Genomic DNA, 22,820 nt, shown 5'->3' with positions numbered 1-22,820 from the left:
CTTTTAATTCTATATCATTGCAAAAACAGTGTCCAACTGTGTGTTTCTTGCCCTGCCTTCACCACTTCTATGTACTCAACAATGGCTCCTTTTTTGTGCATTCAACTTGTTAGTTTTATTCCCCTGACTTTCCACTCTCATATGCACTGGCATCAAATGAAATATGAACAGAGGACAAACCATAGACATCACAAAGTGATCAAGATGACTAAAGGCAAAACACTTTGGCCATATGGTTCTGGTCACCTTCTTTCAGAGAATTACCTCTGCATTATCTGCTTTTGATTTTGCATTTAAAAGCAGAAACACTAAGCTATTTACTCAAGCTGTCCCATTTGCCCTGATTTTTCTGAATCCTTTCAGTAATGTGGACATCAAACCATACATCTGTATTGTAATCATTTATTTATTCTGAAATAAAAACAAAAGTCCTTGAAAAATATGACAAGCTTGAAAAGAATCAATAATTAATATTGGAAAAATTAAGCCACAAATTAAGTTAAATAAAGCCACATTCACTATTATACACTACTATATCCAGCCTTTTTGTCTTCAGAAATTTTAGATGTAGTTAACCTTCTCTGCATTATATGTGAAACTTGGTGTCAACTCTCTATACTCCCATAATCCTCCCTATCTGGTCAGTTAAAATATAACATTTCTTGTACTCCGTAATACAGAATTCTTCTTTGTTCAAATGTAGCACTGACACCATTTGGTTAAACCGTGTATCTGTAAGTTTCTGTGTTGAAAGCTTGTGGCTCTGTTGTTTCTTTTTCTTTTTTTTTTTTGAAGTTCTTGACCTCGGTGTTACTGAGTTCATGTGAAGCAAAAGAGATCTTGCAGTCTCAGATTACTTTTGGCCAGGGCTGTGTCTGAACAACAAATGTTAAATTCCCTAAAAGGTACTGGGAAACATACTAAGGATCAATTTCAGCATCTGGCTTGAAAGCCTCATGATAAAGGCAAAGTGGTAAAACAATACGCATGGACTTTTTCTTGACTTTTAGTTTAAATAATAGTAAAAGGACAAAGAGATTGTCTTTTTTTGCACATCACAGTTAAGCACAGTCACCTTGCACAGGTTGTAAAAAGCCAGATCTGCACATTGTGGTGTACATCTCTCTTTCATTCCACCAAACAAGAGGACAAATTCCTCTCATATTTAGTTTGACCCCCCTCTCATTTCAAAGGATATAAGAGTCTGCAACTTAAGCTGGAGCTTAAACACATGCAGACCTGGGGGGAACGATGGGGCCAACAGAGACGATACTTGACTTTCTTAAGACACATAAGTGTCTTATCAAACCTGACAGCAAAAAAAACAAAAACAGAAAAAGCATGCACTCCACTTTGGGCCTGATTTTTTTATGTAATGTATTGACCAACATCCTTTGTTCAGTTTGGATCATAAAAGTGATGCCAATCAAAACTGTACAAAACACTTTTCCTCTAAGGTTTCTCTTGATAGAAACTTACAACAGGTTGGATATACTCAAGACTGGAGGTCACACAGAGGGGCATGCAACTGCTTCCATGTCATTTTCTGGAAATATTAACAATATTATCTTCATGTTTGTTTATGGAACAGTGTGATAAGATTTCTGTCATTTCACATTTCAGTTATTTTCCTTTACACTGACAGAGACAAGCTTCTGTGGAAAGGAAAGGAGAAAGAAAGGTAGAGTAGAGTCCAAAGGGAATGTCTCTCTCTGTCTCTCTCTCTCTCTCTCTCTCTCTCTCTCTCTCACACACACACACACACACACACACACACACACACACACACACACACACACACACACACACACACACACACACACACACACACACATGCTGGGGTATCACGTATCCTTATCAAAGAGGCTTTGTGGAGACAGTCTGGTTACGTTAGGCCAGAAAGGAGAAAGTGTAACAGACTTTTTTTCTGTTGAAAATTGATACCTTACAGTAATTTGCCTCCGAGCAGTCCCATCAAGCTGTGTTTTTCTATGCAGCATCTTTATGAGATCTAAGAAATGTGATCCTATGAAACAAAGAAAGTGATCTGTAATGCAGTTAATTAAAAACGCGTAGGAACACTTTGACCTCAGTCACAGGATAATGGATGATTGATTTATTAAAACCTTTATTGCTCCTTGAAATAATTTGATTTGTAACAAAAGCAAAAAAAAAGAAAACCTACATAGATGACAAAATCAACCATTCAAGACAGATTTAGCAACGTCATCAGAGCATTTCATGTTAAGTAAACAAAATATTAAGTAAAGTTCAGACTGAGTATCAGAGTTTATTGAAGGACTGAATACTGCATGAAACATTTAATGACAAAACCTGTACTTAGTAGTGCTTGTGAATATAAAATCCTGACCTAAAATGAGCTATTTGGATTTTGGGGATTTGCCGACGTCGACGATTCCCTTTTTTGACCAATCAGGAGCCAGTCTGACATGATTGGTCCACCGGAGCAGATATCCCCCCTTCCCGCTGCTGTTCAGAATGCCGAGGCTGAAGAGCTGCTCTGTTTTTGGCTGTAAACAGCCACATAGTTCCATGCACAAGCTTCCCATCTCGGAAGAAGACAAGACTAAGTGGCTAGAGTTCATTTACCAAGGAAATGTGCCAGCTACACTCAGTAAAACTGTGCATGTGTGTGCTAGTCACTTCACGGCCGACTGCTTTTCCAACTGTGGACAGTACAACAGAGGGCTAGAAAACAGACTGGTCCTGAATCCAGGCGCATTACCAACCATCCACCAACAAACCTCGGACCCTGGAAATGTGAGTATTTCAAATGCTGTGTGCTGTGAAGCAGATATAAGAGCTTTTCCTCAGTGTCCCCCCTGTCTCTATGTTAGCTTCAGGATGCTAACTTTAGCTGCGGTTAGCCTGTTGTTTTAGCCTGTGATGTTACGGGAAATGAGCTTCGCTGTTTTCTAAACATTGTGCACTCAGAGCTCATGGCATCGCTCTCAGTGACGCTGAAGAGCAGGGCGGTATCAGCGGTGGCTCATTTACATATGAATGTCACGCCCACTAAATCAGAGCGTTCTGAACATAGGGGCTATGAGAGCCAGGAAACAATGCTGCTGTGCTTGATTTATTGGCTTTTTGGACCAAAACATGTTACTACCCTTTCATGAAGACATCAATGATCCATATTAAACTGCAGAAAAGGAGCATAACATGGGACCTTTAAGTTAGAGGTGTGTATTCAGACTAGGGGGGTGAAGTGTGGGTCTGTTGTTTGATCACCTGATTATCTTTCTAACTGCTAATCAATAATAATGTATTCCTTTTTACATCCAGTACCATATACGTGTTTCTTCACTAGTTTCTGAAACACAAAATAACCTGGCATGTAATAACAATACATGACATAACACACAAAAAAAGTTGAAAATGAGTTTCTCTCTTTTTTTTAGAAAAAAACTTTTTTTTTTCCGTATGAACCACCAAACCAGAACTACCCTTTATAAATTCAGATCAAAGGATTTCATTAATTTTTGCACCAAACTATTAGACACACTCTTCTTTCTCGTCTTTACCCATCTTTCTCCCCCACTGTGCCGTCCAAAGTGTCCAATCAGCTGCTGGAACCTCCCACAGTAGGAGTGTGCTCTGTCTGGAGAGCCCACTGTTTCCCTTTGCATCAGACATTCCTACCCTGCCTCATTAAACTTGGCTCAGTATCTTCTGTTGCTTCATATCACTGTGTGTCTGTGCTGGAAAAATAACACCATTAAAGGATCATGAAGCAGCACTGAAGTGTTTTTGTCAGAGTTACATGTAAGTGAAACTTTATTTATTATCAAATATTTGCATCAGTTCGAGTTTTACCTGAACAAGACTGAAAACTGTTATAGTGATTTTACACTCAGACATGTCCATAATGGAGCCATCTGGTTGCTTCCAACTAAGACAGCTCTGCTTTTTGATACTATTGATTAAAATTATTTAAAGCATATGTTTACATCCGTTTATACATTAACCTATTCCTACAACTGATGAACAGTCAGAGCTAAGGAATACTTAAGCTAAACATAAAATTTTGGATGATTTGAATTGAGTTGTACTTAAAAACTATAGTTTACATGCATGCTAAAAGGTGAAATAGTTTAACTGCTTCCAGAAGAGAGAAAGACTTTTGTTTCAAGTCTACAGGCATCTCTCTAAAAAGTCAGGGTAGTCAGATTCTATGTGTTGTAGATTGATAGATGTAGATTGATGTAGATTGATTTGCTGCGTTGACACCAAAAGGAAATAACTGTGAAGGAAAAGGAGAGTAACCAGGTACAAATGTAACACCTGCAGCTGCTATGTTTACCTGCCACCTTAGGACCCCAGTGTTATAGTCACCTTATAAAAAAACTGTAAAGAAATGGTGGGCAAAGTCAAGGTCAGAATCTGTGCTGTCAGATCACAGGATTAACTATTAACTACTCTCAGTGAGTTGTTGTTCGTGTTTGAGCTTCATGTTTGGATCAGAGGAAATATATACCCTCCTGTGCCGGTTTACAGTGTTTCCCCACCTGTAAACCTTATCGTGTCTTTTGTGCTGCGATGACCTTTGATAGATGCCACAAAGATGAGACCAGATAGCCTGTGTTATACCACCTGAAACAAGTCATGTTATATACAATTTTAATAAAATAAAAATGTGAGCATTCATTCATTTTTTCTTATATTTGTTCACCAACAGTTCGAAATGGATGAAGGCAGCACCAGGAAGAAGACAGAGGTGCAGAATGGCTCCACTGGAAACATCATGGACAGTCAGACTGAAGACCAGAAGCCCACCAAGGCTACTGTGCTTCAAAAAGATGTATGTATCTGTGTGTGTGTGTGCGCGCAAGTGCATATGGCTGATCTTTCAGTGTGTGAGAACAGCCCCCATCAGACGCTCACACCAATAGCCACCATCACTTTTTGAGAACAGAGTACCAGGCGGTGCCATGACCACTGTCTCTACTTGTTAACACCACATTCATCCACCCAGGAGTGTCCAGGCCCCTCTAAGCCCCCTGAGCATTTAAGTGAGTTTAGAAGGCCTGAAAGAGTTTCCCTGGATTAGCTAAGATCGTTATTTCAATGTCTGCCAATAAATGATAACTGGCCCTAACCAGTTTTACCCAAAACAATATTTTCAACAGCTTATCAAGTTAGCTGAGAAATTTGATCATAAGCAGATCTATGGCAGGCTTGAGGGGAATAACTTCTGATGTCTTCTGAGGATGCTTTCTAAATTTAAAATGGGAAGAAATCACATGACAGAGGTCAGTGAGATTTGTGTATTCTTAGATAAAACATGACAAAATCAACAGCCAGGCTTGAAGCTGCTGCAGGTGTGCACAGGGTATGAGCTAAATTCTGTATCATTACTGCTGAAAAAAACGAGTTTTGATAGTATCAGGTAAAAAATTAAATTGATTCAACAGATGTATATATCTGCTCCTGGTTGTACATACCCAGTCAGTAAAGATCTTTCTACAAAGTTCAGATGTCAGTATTGAAATAGGACTTTTGTTATTTTCTCCCTGCTTGTACTCAGGTCGGCCTGTTCAGTGGTATCTGTCTGATCGTGGGGACAATGATTGGCTCAGGAATCTTCATTTCTCCAAAATCTGTCCTGCTGTATTCTGGAGCTGTGGGACCCTGCCTCATCGTCTGGGCGGCCTGTGGAGTGCTAGCCACTCTGGGTGAGAGCAGGAGTCAAACCAATCCAGTGTTTAATCAGCAACTGACACCAATATCTATTAATTTATTAATCTAATCATGTGTCTGTTGAGAGATTTGGTCAGAGATTCATGGAGCTGTCATGTAATACACAGTTGATGCAAAAATAACAAAGATTCTGACTTTTGATTAATTTTCTGCCATTGTTTGAGTTTTAAAGAAAAGATGGAGAAAAGCAAGCAGGAACCTTCAGTCTGGAGATCTGAAGTCAATGCAAAACAGGGATGTTTGTTTTTAATAACTCATTAGTTTAGAAGACATTACGCATCTCTTGTCTCTCTGCCTGTTGTTAGGTGGACTGAAAGTTAGGTTGTGTTAGCATTTTCAATGTACAGCCATCACTGACAGGGTTCAAAACTGCATTTTAAAAAATAACAGAGATCAAGGAGACTACATCCATGAGTACTATAGTCTATATCAGGGATCTCCAACTCCTACCCGGGCGGGCCGAGAGGCTGCAGGTTTTCTTACCAACCAAAAACTCCACTAGCTGATTTCACTGATTACTCCCTGCTCTCTGCTTGAAGGTGAGGTAATCAGTGAAATCAGCTGGTGGAGTTTTTGGTTGGACAGAAAACCTGCAGCCTCTCAGCCCTCCAGGGTAGGAGTTGGAGATCCCTGGTCTATATGGCAAAAAGCATAGACCACAAATCATTTTGACCAACACTTGTCTGTTACCTCTGAGTAGAGGAAATACAAGGCTCTGTGTTTCTATGTTTGTTGGTTGGAGACATGAACAGCACAATGATGGAAACACAACAAGTATATGTTTGTTTTTATATTCTGCAAATAATTGTTAAGCCTATAAAGATTTACTTTATGACAGAGCAGGTTTATTGAGGTAAGGCTCAAGATGACAAGGCTGTTAACATCCATTCATTGCCAATGATATGAAACCTTAATCCCTGATAGTAAATCATTTTTGATCAGAATCTGCCTTTCTCACACAGACCCAGCTGTTACGGATGAAAGCAGAATCAATGAGAAAACTCTGACTCAGAAGGTCTTTGTGAGTTCTCACACTGAGACCTTGTGCTTAGTGTCTGTGAGAATGAGCTGGTGGCCTTTGCTGCCATGTTTTTGTGCGACAAATGACAAAGGTCACAGCTCAGGCCTGGCCTTGGAGCAGCCAGTAATGCGCAGACACTGCGGTGTCCTGGCACAAAAAGCTGCGGCATATCTGAGTCACATGATTCACAAGACAAGGTCTTTGGCCTTTACCAACCATACAGACAGGATGCTGGATGCAAAAAACTGACTCATCCAGAATAATATTACAGCCAAGGCATTGCTTAAGAATGGATGTAATACATGTCAGATTGGATTCGCCCTGTTTTCTAACCTCAGTGTATCGTTATTATTTGACCAAATGTACAATTTATCTGTTTTCTGAAAGATCGTTATTTATCTTACTTCAGTTCATTAAACATACCCATGTATGTGCTCTGAACATGTTAGTTTTGGCAGTCAATGCTGACATGCTGTGAGCATCCCTGCAGAGCTTTGACTGCAGAGCACACAGAGAAAGCAGGACACACAGCATAACGACTGCTTTTTGTAACACAAGTTCACTAACAAAAAGAGCTGCTTTCTTTGGGTTATGTTAAACATTCTGCATTAGGTATGTCAGATATATGAAAAGCACATATTGAAGTAGTGAGTGTTAAAGTTTAACTACCTGATGGATAGATAAAAGGAACTTTTACAAGTTGTAAAACTGGCAGCATGGCCTATACGGCATACTAAAAAGCTCTGCTTAACTAAAGTGAAAAGCTGCAGTGGAAACAACATTTTATTTACGGCATTGTTTTCAGGTCACTATACTCTTTGAAAGCTTAAATGACCTTTTCTGAAGCCCTTGCTGCGTTTTGGATCCAACATCTTACAAATGAAAAAACTTCCCTAAGTTTATTTTATATTACAAAGTTCATGATTTTATTGTTTTTTAATTACCTGGTTTCTTTTGAAATACAAATGAACAACAAAGTGTATTTTGTTATGACTGTTCTCATAACCTTTAGTTTGCTCTTTGCTGTTGCTGCTGTTTTGTTTTGCTTTGGGACAAAGTTCCCAGCATGGATCTAAGACCCTTGATTGCAAACCTTGACTCATAAAGTTTTGTCACATTTAAAAATGAATAATTAAATAAATTATATATTTTCTACTGCTTACATTTACTGTGAAAAAATGTGGATTTGTTTTTGTCTCTTCTTTTTTTTGTTTCACCTCTCTTTATTTTTGTGGCTTCACAGGAGCACTGTGCTATGCAGAGCTTGGCACCATGATCACCAAATCAGGTGCAGAGTATTCATATTTAATGGAGGCTTATGGCCCGGTTCCAGCCTACCTTTTCTCCTGGACCACTGTCATGGTGCTGAAACCCTCAGCCTTTGCCATCATCACGCTGAGCTTTGCAGAATATGCCTCCACGCCTTTCTACCCTGGCTGCAATCCTCCTGTGCTTGTCACCAAGTGTCTGTCAGCAGCAGCCATATGTGAGTAAAACTTCTTCAAAGTCAATGATAAAAACAAATACTTATACAAAGCGTGCAACTGCGTCCACTTTAAAAATTTTGATCTCAACCCTTTTAAGTTGACTGATGATTTCATTTATTATTATTATTATTATAATCAGTATTATTATTATTTATAATAATACCGATAATAATAATAATAATAATAATAATAATAATAATAATAATAATAATAATAATAATAATAATAATAATAATAATAATAATATTATTATTATTATTATTATTATTATTATTATTATTATTATTATTATTATTATTATTAAAAAATAAAACAAATAATAATAATTTCATTTATTGGAAAATTGCTGTTAGACTTAAGACTGTAAAAAAAATATGTATAAAAGGTAAATATAAGGTTTTGGTTGACTTTTCCAAGCTATAATTCCGGTGTAAACCATCAAAGAACAAGATCTTAAAATGCAAAACTATTCAACATTTAAAGAATTATGTAGCCACTGCTTAGTTCGCACGTCTTTTGTAGGTGCAGACTTGGTGCAATAAAAATGCACAAAAAAAAGTAATAATACCATACACTTTCACCCAAATTAATGTTTGGGTTGGAGTTTCCAATATTTAGCATATTGATAAAGACTTGACCCTGTCTGCCCTGGTTGGTAGCTTAGCTTCAGTTCCACTTCTCAAGACAGTTTATGAGAACAAGCTGACAGGAATTGTCTGTCAGCAAAGAAGCCTTTTTAAGTGTGGGTATACTCTACAACTCTCCCAGCTCTACTAGCAATACTCTCCTTGTCTCAGATTCAAGAAATACCCAAAGAGTTGCAAGGTTTCAGTTAATAAAGAAATTCTTAAAAAGCACCTGATATTTGTATCAGCTTTTCAGTCAGTAATTTAAGAGGGCTTAAGTCATTGCACTCTCTCTTGTTGACATCCTGGCTACGAAAATTAGTATTCCCTGCTTCTGTTTGAGACTAACTTTACTCACATCCTATAGGCTGTTAAGAAAGCAGTCATAGGGCTTGATAGTACTTTGTTTTAGAGTATTTTCATTAGGCAGAGCTTTCAGAAGAACACTGGGGAGAAAGGTGTCTTGTTTTTGACAGATCAGAGTAAATTTTGTTTCATGGATACAACATAGATATAAAGTAAAAATGCAGTATGTCCATACTAATCTTCAAACCTCTACAGTCATGTGATGCAGACTCTGTCTGTGAAATGCTTAAAGAAAATAGCATGAGATCTGTATGAAACATGTTGAAATATGAGATGATCGTATCAGGTCCTCCTAACTGGTCAAAGACATGTTAGAAGGGCGGGCCTCAAACACCAAGGTCTACTCATAGATGCCCTGTCAAAGCCTGAAACGTAACAACAACCCAAAATTTAATAAAAGAAGTGTAGTAAAACCCAAAATATAATAACCAACCCAAAATCCAATAACTTTTTACCCAAAATGTAACAACTTGTTAGATTTTAGGTTGGTTGTTATGTTTTGAGTTTTATTACAGCACTTTTGTTACATTCTTTGACAAGTTATTACACTTAAGGCTTTACACTGTTTTTAAAATACATTTTGGGTCATTGTTATGTGTCTGGTTCTAACATGCCCCTAGTGGGCCTCCACATGGCTGGCAAGTTAAAGAGAAGGGGTTTGTGGAGCAAGGCGTCTTAAAGAGATGGCAGCTAAAACAAAAAATATGCAGAAACAAGAGTTTTCCAAAATAGTGTTGGTGGAAAAAATATCTTTGTTTTTGTTGTTAATTATGTAAAGCAACTATGAAGGTACTAAAGAGACAGTATAAAACCTAATAAAAAAAAAGACAACAAAAACAAAAAGAATCTTGAAATATGATGACTTCTCTTGTTCGCAGCTTATTTCCTCTTCTTCCACAAAAATAGCTGAATTATGTAGCAACCGGCCCACAGTTTTGATTGAACATGAAGAGAAAAAGTTCCCTTTAAAAAACTGAACATGCATGATTAATATCCTGGGATAGTGTGTTATTTAACAACCATATCAATTATTTTTCCTCAAGCCACAGTGAGAAGAGGCTATGAAGTTACAGTTAGAGAAAAACTGGCACCAGGATATAACTTTATGCTGGCGAAGCAGTTCTGAGTTGTATTGAAAACGTCCATAAAGAGAGGGGAAATTTATGGTCAGTACAAGTTCATGAATTCAGTCTGTACTGTTTAAAATGATAAACGTTCTTTTGTTTCCTCAGTGTTGATCGTCAGTGTCAATTGTCTGAGCGTTAAACTGGCAAACTATGTGCAGAACTTCTTCACTGCAGCCAAGCTCTTCATCATTTGTGTCATAGTGGTGGCTGGCATTGTCATGTTGGCACAAGGTGAGCCTCTCCCTTTAATATCAGTATTTTAAAGGTACATTTCTATTTGTTAATATTAGTAGTTGAATGAAAACAATACATATTTACACTTAAAGTTATCATGTTTTTTTTCAGGACACACAGAAAATTTGTCAAATGCTTTTGATGGCTCAACCACATCTTTTGGATCAATTGGACTTGCATTTTATAATGGACTCTGGGCTTATGATGGATGGTAACAACTTAACTTCAGCTTTCCTTTCACTTTGGTTTTATGAGAGGTCAGTGTGTAGAAATCATAGACTGTATTAAATATGGATGTAGTCTTCACAACCTCACCTGTCTGTTCCTGATACATTGAAATGAAGCAAGTAAGTGGACACAGCCACATTTGGTATTACCAGCTTTTAGCTTCCTGAGGTACAGCTATAGGACGCCCGTCAGTCACGTGAGCTGAGCTGTATCTCTGGTTGGACAATGAAACAATCCTAATATCTTCTAAATTGCAAAGTTAGAAAAAAAATCCACAATGTGTGCAGTAAGGGTGGAAGAAAAAAAGCGATATACAATATATCCAGATTTTTTGTTGAACAATATTAGAATCTGGATTCTTAAAAAAAATGTTTTTTTTTTTTGTTTGAAATTCAAATTCTTCATTTCAGTCTTTGTTTATAAACTAGCTTGGACAAAAAGGTACCACTTTTCTCCAGCAGAGGGTGAAATGTTTCTCTCAGACTTTTGTGATGGGCATTTCATGGGAAAATATGGTCTGTAGACATTATCATCATCGTTTAAATTTTTCACACAGTCTGGTGTAAAAAAAACAAACTAAAAATTGTAAACATCGAAAATATATCGAAGAATCACAATTTAAATTGAATCAGCACCCCAAAAATGTCATAGAATCGAATCACAAGAATAGCATACCGCTGCAGCCCTTTTCTGCAGATAGCAAAGTTTTAGACCCAAGATGTTTCTTGCAGCAGACTGTAAATCTGCTTTTTTATGCTGTAAAAGATCTCTCTTTTTTGGCTGGGTGTGTACATGATTTCTGGTCTTTTTGCAGCCAACCTCAAGAGGATTCTCGATGAATATCAACTTTTAGCACTTCCACATAGGCTTTATTTTTCTAAACTAGATGTTGCCCCTTGGTAGAAACAGGTTTCTCCTGTGCTTAACCAGCTGGGAGCTTTAAGTTCTCTTTAGGGCTGGGCGATTATGGTAAAAATAAGAATCCCGATTATCTTAAGTGATATTGAAATCACGATTAATATACACAATTATTCATTTATTCAAAAACTTCAGTATTGATTTAAACACAACTTCAAAGAACCAGCAAGTGGCACATACAGTATTATTGATACACATAAGTCACACACACTCGCTGTGGCTGCACATGGAACACAGAAGAGCTATGAAGCACAGGAACTTGCATACATCTACACTGTGTGGCATATTAATTGTTTTTCTTCGATTATATTGTTTTTATGATTGTCAGATGGCAAAATTGAAATCACGATTAAAATCCGTTTAATTGTCCAGCCCTAGTTCTCTTTATATCACATCTTCCAAGTTCAGATGTGTGTGGCAGATCCCTTCTGCATATTTGACTTTGTATAATGAGTTAGGTCAATTGGACATTTACATTTGAGGAGACCTCACAAATTGACCTCAACCCTTTGATTATAGAGTGATAATCACACCAGAGGGCTCAAGGGTCAGACTCTTCAAAGGAGGTTAACCAGAGGGCAAAGAGGTAACACATCAAGTATGTAAATACCATGCCACTAATAAATATGAAAGAGGGAGACAGAGTGTGATGAATGAAACCATTGTACTGTGAGAAAACTGAACATTAAGTCAGAGCGACTCAGTGATATGTGGAGGAAAGGGATCAGGCGTGAATGTTAGTTGGAGTAAAAACATCACTCATTAAAAAAACCTGATGCTCTGCTCTGTTCTTTCTTGTAAATCACTTTTAGAGTTTACACACTGTCTTGTTTTATCATTTCCTCATTATTTTTTTCTATTAGGAATCAGTTGAATTTCATCACAGAAGAGCTGAAAGACCCATTCAGGTGAGATCCTTTTTAGTCCACATCTATTCTGCTTCTAAATTTTAAAATATGGTCAATCTGGTTTCACTTCAGTGGGTTTGTCTCTTTAATGTGTTTTCTGTCTCAGGAACTTGCCTCTGGCCATCATCATTGGGATCCCCTTGGTGTCTGTGTGCTACGTGTTGGTCAACATCGCCTATTTCAGTGCAATGACCACGACTGAGCTACTGCAGTCTCCAGCTGTTGCTGTGGTAAGACAGAGTTTCTATGGTAACGACTTGTCGTAGGTGTTGGAGTGGAGATAAACATGAAGAAACAAACACTGCCAGAAAATGGCTCATCATTCCTTACACGTTGCAACATGTTTTGTATGTTTTGCAAAATCTGGAGAATTACAGCTAAAATCTCAGCTCCATGCTGAGTTACTCACTGACCGGCTTGTTTGTTGTTTGTAGACTTTTGGAGATAGAGTTCTTTACCCTCTGTCCTGGATCGTTCCTCTCTTTGTTGTCTTCTCGACATTTGGAGCTGCCAATGGGAGCTGCTTCACCGCTGGAAGGTATAAGGGTTGAGAGAGTCGAGTCCATTATGACCAGTGAAGTACAGCGTATTTTACTTCTGTTTCTCTTTCACAGACTGGCCTATGTGTCTGGTAGAGAGGGTCACATGGTGAAAATCCTCTCCTACATCAGTCTGAGGCATTACACTCCATCCCCTGCTCTCATATTTAATGTAAGTCTGTGCATATTGAATGTTTTAGTCTTTGTGCTGCTGCCAGTTTGATATACACTTTGTTCAAGTGTACATGAAAATCTGGGCAACACTTAATGAATCTAGTTCATGATTAACAGAACAATCTCCTCCTCTTTCTGCTTTGTCTCTGTTTTAGGGCATTTTGGCTATTTGCTACATCATCCCAGCTGACATTAACACCCTCATTAATTACTTCAGCTTTGCTACATGGGGGTTTTATGGACTGTCAGCACTCGCTCTTATCGTCATGCGCTACACCAGGAAGGATCTCCACAGACCAGTGAAGGTAAGCCTCTTCTCCCAGAGCTGAAAAGAGATTATTTTTCGATGATTTTTGCTTTTTTTTATTTTGAATAAATCTCAATCTCACATGATCCGATTACAAAGAGAGCAGAGTCATACTGTCTTTCTGTGGAGGTCAAAGTGTTATTCACCTGTAAAGAACCAGGCCTATTAGGTGCATGTCATCCCTCACTCATCACCTGTCATTTATCATATCAGCATTAAGACAAGCACTCTTCTTTAGTTCAGTCTTCCTCTGATTTTATTTTATTTTATTTTTTTTATAAATGATATGCACCAATTTACTTCTTGGCTGATGCTTTGTGCTTGCAGTTCCAGGAACCATGGAAATGTTTGCCCTGTTTATCAATGTCGATAGGATATAATGTTGATACTGTCATATAGTATCATGATATTTATAGCCCTGTTTCCAACAAGCAGACCGGTTTGGTTCGGTTCAGTTTTACGGCATTTCCACTGACTTATCCTGGGACAGATCCCCAAATAACCGAGACGAGCCAGCCTACTTTTAGGGACCTTTTCATATGGGTGCCAGACTGAACCAAGCCGCTCTCGGAAGGTGGAGCTACAACAATGAAGACCATTGAATGGTCAAAGGAATCGTCACTCACCCCGACAGTGGCTGCATTTCTCCTTGCAGCACACCGACTTCTCTGAAACAAAGCTTGATTGCACTTTATCAAAGAGCTGCATGCTAATCACAGAGAGGACAAAATGCTGCATTGGATTTATTAGCAGGGTAGACTGTGTTGCACTGCTACGGTGTCATGCTATTGTTTAACAGCTGCGGCTTTTGGCTTCAGGCTTATACGCCACCTACCACGAGGGGGCACAGTTTTGCTGTGGAAACGCAAACGGGATCAAGCTTAACTGTACTAAACCGTGCCAAACCGTACTAAACCAAACCGGACTGCTCGGTGGAAACGCGGCTTATGTGTATTCATTGTGGTTTGTGATCACAGAGCTGATTTTATCCTGTTTTACTTTATGCTCTTACAACCAAAGGTACCAATAGTCATAGCTGGCCTCATGGTCCTGGTGTCCTGCTACTTAGTCCTGGCTCCCATTATTGATAAGCCAGAGCTGGAATACCTCTACTGTGCAATCTTCATCCTCAGTGGACTTCTTCTCTACTACCCCCTCATCCATCTGCGGGTCAAATGGGCACAAAAAATCATGAGTAAGTTCGCTTTTGTACTACATATAAGAAATATGTTGTGCTGACCTCCCTTTGACCTGACTTAAGTATAATTGATGTAACTTTTGACCTCCATCCCCTGTAGGTCCTATCACCATGCATCTCCAGCTGCTGATGGAAGTAGTCCCTCCAGAGAAAACTGAGTGAAACAGGACCTCACTGCTAACCGGGTCAACTTCTGCTGCTTGTTTTTAACAAGTGAAGCCAACCAACGGAGCTGACGTCTGTCTGACTATCTGGCTGTATGTACAGTGTTTATTATGTAGATCTAGATGAATCTTTTGTACAGGAGACAATTGAAATCATGTTTTTATGTGGTATTTAACAAGAGAAATAAAAAGACAATGCTGCTGTGCATAAATTGTAAATAGAAAAAAAGAGGGACACAAGTACGGGCATGCGAGAGATGGATCAACTATGTTCTCATGCTGTCTTCTCCACTAAAAGAACTTAAACTTTTACAAAAACCTCCCTCTAGTGCTAGTTATGGTACAGTAAGAGTATAGTGTTCCTAAGTAGGACTTTAACCTAGAGATAACCTTTTATAAGTTTAACAATTGTCAACAGACGCACTATGTAAACCCTTTCTTCTGTAGTGAACGCACAAGTTTTTAGTACAAAGATCATGTAATGAGGAGTATCTATGAATGTGAATGAATCAATATGTGAGCAAACAGTGAAGTTTAAAATTTTTCTACTCTGCAGAAACAATATGAAACATGATGTGAAAACTTAATGCCATGTGGTTGTAACCTGAAATAAAAAGTAAGGCTCATTGAAAGATGTCTGCATCGTCCAAATCATACTGGAAAGTCTCTTAGAAGTGTTAGGAGGAGATGGTGAAAATGAGAAATTAAATATTTATGTTTCCACCAAGTGTCTTTTATTTTATGTCTCACAGATCTGACTTCTGCTCTGTGTGAATTCTGTCAAGGAACAAAACCACCAGGTTCAGCTTGTGATACATAATCCACATCCACACAGATTCATTTGCAGTGTAGTCAAAACTTTGGTGCTTTCCTGTCAGTGGTCTTAACATATGCAGAACAGAAGCATCTGTATAAAGAGTCCTCTTAAGAGTCTGCTTCAATCTTTCTTTAACACCTCTTACACTCAGTGCCTGTTTCTCATCTCAGATTGTCTGCTGCTCTCTTCCATTCCTATTCTCTTCTGTGCTGTTAACAGGTGAGCCATTAACACCACTACTGAAAGGTTTTGTGCCTTTCATAAAAATTAACATTCATGTAATAAATATTCCCCATATTGTTTACTAATGCAATTTTTTTTGCCAGTATATAAAAACCCAATCTTTAAAAGTTGGCTCTGGACTGCACCCTGAGGATTGATTTGATATCATAGACTGTTTGATATGTGTGATCTGATGTCACAGCTGGCCAGAAGATATTACCATTGTTGACTAATCAGGATTGAGTATTCAACACAGCTAGGTGAATTGAAGAAAAACTCAATAATAAGACATTATGATGGGAAGTAATTGCTCACTGTTCATGTAGAATAACATTAGTTTATCTCAGTGTTACACTTAAAGACAGACTGGGCTTTTAATCACAATAACTGTAGCTGTAACTGTGTGTTGTATTACTGCAAGCTGACTCCACTGCTACAGAAGCAGATCCAGATACCTCTGTCTTTGTTAACTCAGTGGTCTATTTGTGTCAAAAAGAGGATTTAAGGGCTATAAGTTATGCATGGAGTGAGGAACATTTGTGCCTTCGCTTGGAGAAACACTAGCTGAGTATGCTTAAGGCCTTAATAAGAAGTAAGAGCAATAAAACAAGTGTTTGACTGTCCCAGGGCTTCTGTTGCCCAGCGGGTGGCAGCACAGACCTGTTAAATGTTCTGCTACTGCACTTAGAGTCAATGATGTAAAAATCCCAAATAAATATGGATCAGATTAATACATTATGTACTAACGTAGGCCTAAATATAATTAACAATTTTCACATATAGCAAACACTTCCTCACTGTTGCCATCAATCAGTAGTCACTGTAGTAAGTGTAATTGTAAATGTGGAGAGCATTGTTTATGTTGTGAATATACTTAAGTTCTATGGTATAAATAGCTCAGCTTACACCCTTACATAAGTACATGACATTAAATGGGATATATGTCTCTGACCAGGCATACATTTTGGTGCGAGACACACAAACCTTTGAATGAAATCATTCATTACCACGGCTGCCCTCTAGTGGTAAGATGTCTCTACACACAGAATCATCCTGTGCCATAGAGGAGGTAGCAGCAAATCTGCACTGGCTGTGCTAAATGAAAGGATATTTGCAGAAAAGCTGCTCAGTAACTTCTGCCAAATGAGGCTGGATCTGTGTGGAGAAGCAGCATGTTGGTTGTGAAGCCTGTTGTGTTTGGCTCGTTTCAAATTTGTTCAGTGCTTTTGTCAAAAGATGCTGCTATCCTGCAGCATCAACTGCACATGTAGACTGAATACATGTAGACAAAATGCAATGACTTCTCTGCCAACGGCCAGGCCTGAGACTTATGATTCAGCACACATAACAGTAACATAACATAACAGCCCTGACTTACATCATCGCTATTGCTCCTATATTTGGGAGATTTTTGAAATTATAGGGTCGAGACGAGCAGTTACATTCTGTTTCATCACTCTTTAATGAAAGAAACAACATGTTTCATTTCAGTCCTGCAAAGAAAAAGTAAAACTGCTCTGAAGTTACAAAAAGAAGTTTGGTCTCTGTGTGGTGTTATTGTGCTTTTATGATGATGTAAGATTGATTTCCATTTAGTGTCTTTACTGTTCTAGGATTTACTGTTTAGGACATTTCAACATAAATCAATTGACTTTTTGTAGCTGTTAATTGTATATAAATGCATAAAACTTACTGATGATACAATGTTTAAATAGTATTTTACTACAGTAGCCTGTCATTGTGGAAGCTTCAGGTAACTATTTGGAGTATCAGGCTGGTGCTTCATAATGTGTACACCTTCTAAACTCCACTTACCAACAGTGCTAAAAAAAAAAAAAAAAAAGTACAGTTTTAAGACATAACACCTACATAAGGTTCAGATTTTTATTCTAAAGCTTAAACATGCTATGAGGAAGCTTTGTTCAAATTGGACTCCAGCGCCACCTTTTGCCCCAAAGTCTTACACACACACACACACTGTCATGAAGAGTGTGTGTTTGTTTTGGAAATTATTGGAGATCGAATCAGATCAACTTTTCTTTGTTAAGACAACTTTTTTACCAGATACTGTGCAACGAAGTAAGGTATTTATCAACAGTTTTGTACCGCTATTGTTTGAAATGGTACTACAAGTAAACTTAATAGATTTGTACCGTAGTTTCGTAGCTGTGTATATTTAGTGCAACTGACAGCCCTGAATCCTGGTTATGTCCTGCCAGTCATCTACCAAGCAGAGTTAATGTAACCCCACTCTTCATTTTATTGATAGACTCTCATGTTTAAACAGACCACTGCAATATAACCTCTGACTGTGGGTTGGAATGAACATTAGTAAAAACTGTTTAACCATTGTTTTAGCCTTTAGCTTGTGCACTGTCACTCTCCCATTTAGCTTTCCTCTGCTCTTCTGTCCTGTTTCTGTTAGGCTCCCGTGTCAACCATTACTACCAAATTAATCAAAGAAATTGTTTTCAGCAGAGAAAAACACAGATGTGTCTACTCATTACTAAACTTCATCAGCTGGTGTGGTGTTGTCATAGACACTTGGACATATGTAAATCAATCGGTCCTGCTTGACCTGATGAGGAAGCTAAGAAGTAGCATTTCGAAATAACCTGTAACCTGTAATATTGGTGCTGATAATCACATTTTAAAGTGTGAATCATGACCAGGCATGTATCGAGACTTTTTCAAGATCACTCAGAAACTCCTCATAGCCCCTTCAGTTGGATTGTTTGGAAACTTTTTAGTGAAAACTTCAGTAGAAATGCATACAACATTAATCAAAGCAAACCTACAAAAAAAAAAAAAAGATCTAACAAAAACCCAGGGCATTTAAGATTGTTTTGCCTAACCATTAGAAAATCTCAGCTTGCGCTCTTCTCTACGGGCTCTTTGGTTCTTTTGGGTCAACTCATCAACCACAATAATTTGAAGGGATGGAGAACCACCACACCTGAAGGAAACAAACTCAACCTCCCCTCTGGAGAAACGCAGATGAGATCTATGCATAAATTAATCTGGTAGGAAAGAGACACTATGAAACTGCTATATAGTGTTTGTCACTTGTTACAGTTTTGTAAACTTGTATAGTCATGGTTACTGTCCATGATCTTCAATCAAGCGCAGATGCTTTTTGTCCGTGTATTTTCATCTGTAACATGTCTTCATCACACATTCTATGAAAGCATTGGTCAACTGATCAAACATGATTATGATAAATATCAAGCAGAGTGTGGACCTAAACATACACACCCACAGTCATTCACCTCATATCGTCATACACTCAAACATCGTCTCTTTAATGAGTAGATGTCTCTGATGAGAACTCATCTGCATGTCGTTATCATCACATTACTCAAGTTTTCCAATCAGATAGTGAATTAGCATTTGGATTAGAACCCTGCAATCATTCAGCAACCTTTTCAAAAAACGCATTGTAATGTTTCACTGATGAACATATGCTTCAAATCAAGTCTGTTTTCAGCTGATTGTTTCTGAAAAAAGAAAAATACAGCAGAACTAGAAAACAGTTAACTGTAATATGTGATTTCAATAAGTCAATAAGTGAAGTTTTTTTTTTTGATGACGTCTACTGTTTTCCTAAATGACTCTTCTGTAATATTAATTAACATTTAATGGTTGGAAGTGCCTGTAATTAAGCTGTAACAACACTCAGCTCACTGATTTTTCACACCCGAGGGCAGAGGAAATTTAATAACAGTGAAAATAACATTTTCCAAACACAGGTGGGATGAAGTAGCACTCAAACATCCAGAAGAGGAGTCTGTTTTGTCAACATGACCTGTTTTCCTCCATTGGAGGGCACACTTGAATAAGCAGTGGCAGTAAAGAGCTGGAGCCACTTTCATCTACGCTGTCATCCCTTCACAGTACTACAGCATCTATATCTTTTTCCTCACAGACACGTTCTCTAGATTTGTTGCTCACCCCCAGCTGGCACCGCTCCCAGAAATGTCCTTGCATTGCCTTTAGTGTAAGGGACATTATGAAAAAATACTTTTCATTAATGTTATTATGTTTCAAATCACTGTTCTGTTACAAGTGTCTCAATGATAACTTTTTTTTGACAGCCTGTGCCATAGTCGCTTGTTTGTCTTAATACACAGCCAGAAGAGGAAGGGTAGCTTGTTAGCTTAAAGTTGGAATTATGCAACTTTTCCTGAATCATTCACAGGTAGTAAGTGAGTTACAGTTGAACACTTAACGAGTGAAGTTCAACCTTTTTGTGAGTTTAAAAGTCTTAGAACCAGAGATTTAACTCAGCAAAAACTCAACAATACTGATCTCATGTTTGCTAATGTTAGCTAATGTTAGCTGCTGTAGGGTAGTAACATCAAAACTATGGTGTTACAGGGGTTTTAGCGTTATTTTTTTTTTTAACTTTGAATGAAAGGAGTTAAATCTGATATTTCATGTCAAAAAAACGTTTTACTTGTATTTGCGACAGTGACTTGAACAAACACAACATAGTTCGCTGTACTTACACTAGCCAAATGCAAATTAGCAAATGTGACAGTTAAGAAACTTCATGTATGGATCTGCTGGTTCTTTCCCAACTGTTGAATTATCACAGCAAAGATTCCCAATGAGGGATTCAACTGACTTTTCAAAAGAGTCAGATGAGATATTTTGTCGGGTGGTCCACAGGGGGCGCCAAAATCAACACAACCCAAAAAAACACCAAATAAGCACCAAAATAAATTCCAACAACCTTGTCTTGAGCTGTGTATCATGGCTGTAATGGAGCGTCTCTTACAAACCAAACCTGTTGACACCTTGAGCTGCCTTTTCTCCCTCTGTCTCTCTCTACACCGTGTACTAGCCACAAAAAAGTATACACAGACAAAAACACACAAAAACAGAGTAACACTGCTCCAAAAAAGTGGATTTGTTTGTTTGCTTCATGTTTCAACCTTTTCCAGGTGAGGATGAGCTGCGCCCAAGGCAGTGGATACTGCTGCTGATAAATTCTTAATGGCATGACTTGACCTTTGTTTTCTCACAAACTCTGCAAGCTTACGAGAGTTTTACAACAAAAATGACTTCTGCAGTGACTCCTACATCACTTAGTGGGGAGACAATTAATTACTACAGAAAGCTTGGCATCAGGGTGACTTTTTGTCCATACTACACATTCTGTCTCTCTTTCTCTTCCTCTTGTTAACCTATTCCCTGTCTTTTCTTAGCCTAAATCCTCCCTCTCTGTGCTCTCCCTCACTCATACACACTCCCCTCCCTCTTTCTCCTCCTGCCAGGATTTTCTCTGTATTCCCTTTGATCTCCTTTTCCTCCTCCCCTCTCCTCCTCACCCCGTTGAGGCTCTTCACCAACTTTAATTGAGCAACTTAGAGATCAGTGGATGATGCCATCGTGAACAGTCACTCACAGGTGAAGCCAAGGTTCACTTTAATTTACATATGCTCATATTCTTATATATTTATATATGTATGTGTGTGTGTGAGCAAGATATTAATCAGAGTTTAGTTATTTGCATTTTTATGTTTATACTTCTGAAATTTATATGCACCACACTCCCCAGTGTTGGTGTGTGAAAATGTCAGAGATCGAGATGTGAATTTAAAAAATATATACATAAAAAAGTGATGCCTGCTAATTGTGTTGCTGTGCATGCCTCTGCTCTTGCTCTAGCTGTAGTTTCTGGCTGTTTAGAAGCTCTTTGATCAGCAGATAGTGAGATGGTGGGGAAGCTGGTAGTGCTGGTTCCCCCGCCTGATGCTCTGTGGGCTCCACTACACATCCTCCAAACAGCCTGTGAGTGTGTGTGTATGTAAAGAGAAGCAAATGAGAGGAAAAGGTATAAAAGCAGAGATTTGCAAATAATAAAATTGTGTTTTGGGAACGGACAGAAGCAGAATGAAAGATTAGTTAGGCGAGGCAGGAACAAGCCAGATTTATAGGAGTAATGAAGGAGTGCAAACAGCTTTTACGAAATGCCTGGCAGGCTTCTCTCTGATGTTTGTCCTGTGAGTATGTACTTCTTACAAACATAACCACGGCTGCTTCACAGCCACGTTATGATCTCTTAGCGCCTTGTCAAAGATTGTTTCCACATCTGTAAATGAGACATGCATTAGAAAAAAAAACATATTGATAAAAGAGGGATCTGCACTTTGCTTAAATATACTGAGTTTAGCCAAGATCCAGAGGGAGGAACCAGTGGTTTTCTGGGGGGAGGGGGGTTTGCAAAACCCTAGGCTGTATAAAATATGGATGTAGTCTCCGCGACATAACCCATCTGTTCCTGTGCTGTGTCTCTGATTGGACAATCAGACAATACTGATATCTTCTAAACTGCAGTAAGAGGGAAAATTAATCCCCCCTGTACAGTGTGTGCCGGTAAAAAAGTTAACATTTCACCCAAGTCATTTTTTGAACCAGGCTGAAAATATGCTTTATGATGCTGTACAAGTTTTTTTTGTTTGTTTGTTTTTGTTGTTATTTTTTTTAAGTGTATGTGGTTTTTGGTCTTCTGCAGCCAGCCTCAAGTGGATTCTCAATAAACAGCAACTTTTTGCACTTCCACATTTTTCTAAACCGTCCAGCTAATGTTGCCCCTTGGCCAAAATGCAGGCTGGAATGCTGTCTTGGGTGGAAATAACAAGCGCCAAAGTGCACTTAAAAAAACATTTTTTACGTTTCCACAGCCAACTGCGCCCCCTCGTGGTAGGCGGCCTGTAAGCTGGATGCTGACAGCCGCAGGTAGTGTGACGCCATA

General features: G+C 38.4%; 1 protein-coding gene across 2 annotated transcripts; it reads left to right on the top strand.

The window, feature by feature from the left end:
- Positions 1 to 3,776: 3,776 nt before the first annotated feature.
- Positions 3,777 to 15,701, top strand: slc7a9 (solute carrier family 7 member 9). 2 transcript variants are annotated; one of them, XM_074666392.1, is made up of 13 exons: positions 3,777 to 3,789; positions 4,703 to 4,825; positions 5,552 to 5,699; positions 7,989 to 8,231; positions 10,457 to 10,582; positions 10,697 to 10,796; positions 12,595 to 12,639; positions 12,746 to 12,869; positions 13,074 to 13,177; positions 13,254 to 13,350; positions 13,508 to 13,657; positions 14,680 to 14,854; positions 14,958 to 15,701. In XM_074666392.1, the coding sequence occupies exons 2-13, from the start codon at positions 4,709 to 4,711 to the stop codon at positions 15,017 to 15,019; spliced, it is 1,491 nt and encodes a 496-aa protein (XP_074522493.1). In that variant the 5' UTR covers positions 3,777 to 3,789; positions 4,703 to 4,708; the 3' UTR covers positions 15,020 to 15,701. The 2 variants fall into 2 exon arrangements, with proteins under 2 accessions (XP_074522493.1, XP_074522492.1); XM_074666391.1 differs by lacking the exons at positions 3,777 to 3,789; positions 5,552 to 5,699 and having other exon boundaries at positions 4,770 to 4,825; positions 14,958 to 15,698.
- Positions 15,702 to 22,820: the final 7,119 nt, after the last annotated feature.

Source organism: Halichoeres trimaculatus, unplaced genomic scaffold (assembly GCF_033239565.1).
Source record: "Halichoeres trimaculatus isolate MK-OKI-2021-1 unplaced genomic scaffold, fHalTri1.1 fHalTri1_scaffold_3, whole genome shotgun sequence".
Classification (NCBI taxonomy): Eukaryota; Metazoa; Chordata; class Actinopteri; order Labriformes; family Labridae; genus Halichoeres; species Halichoeres trimaculatus.
This window is presented reverse-complemented; position numbering and strand designations above follow the sequence as displayed.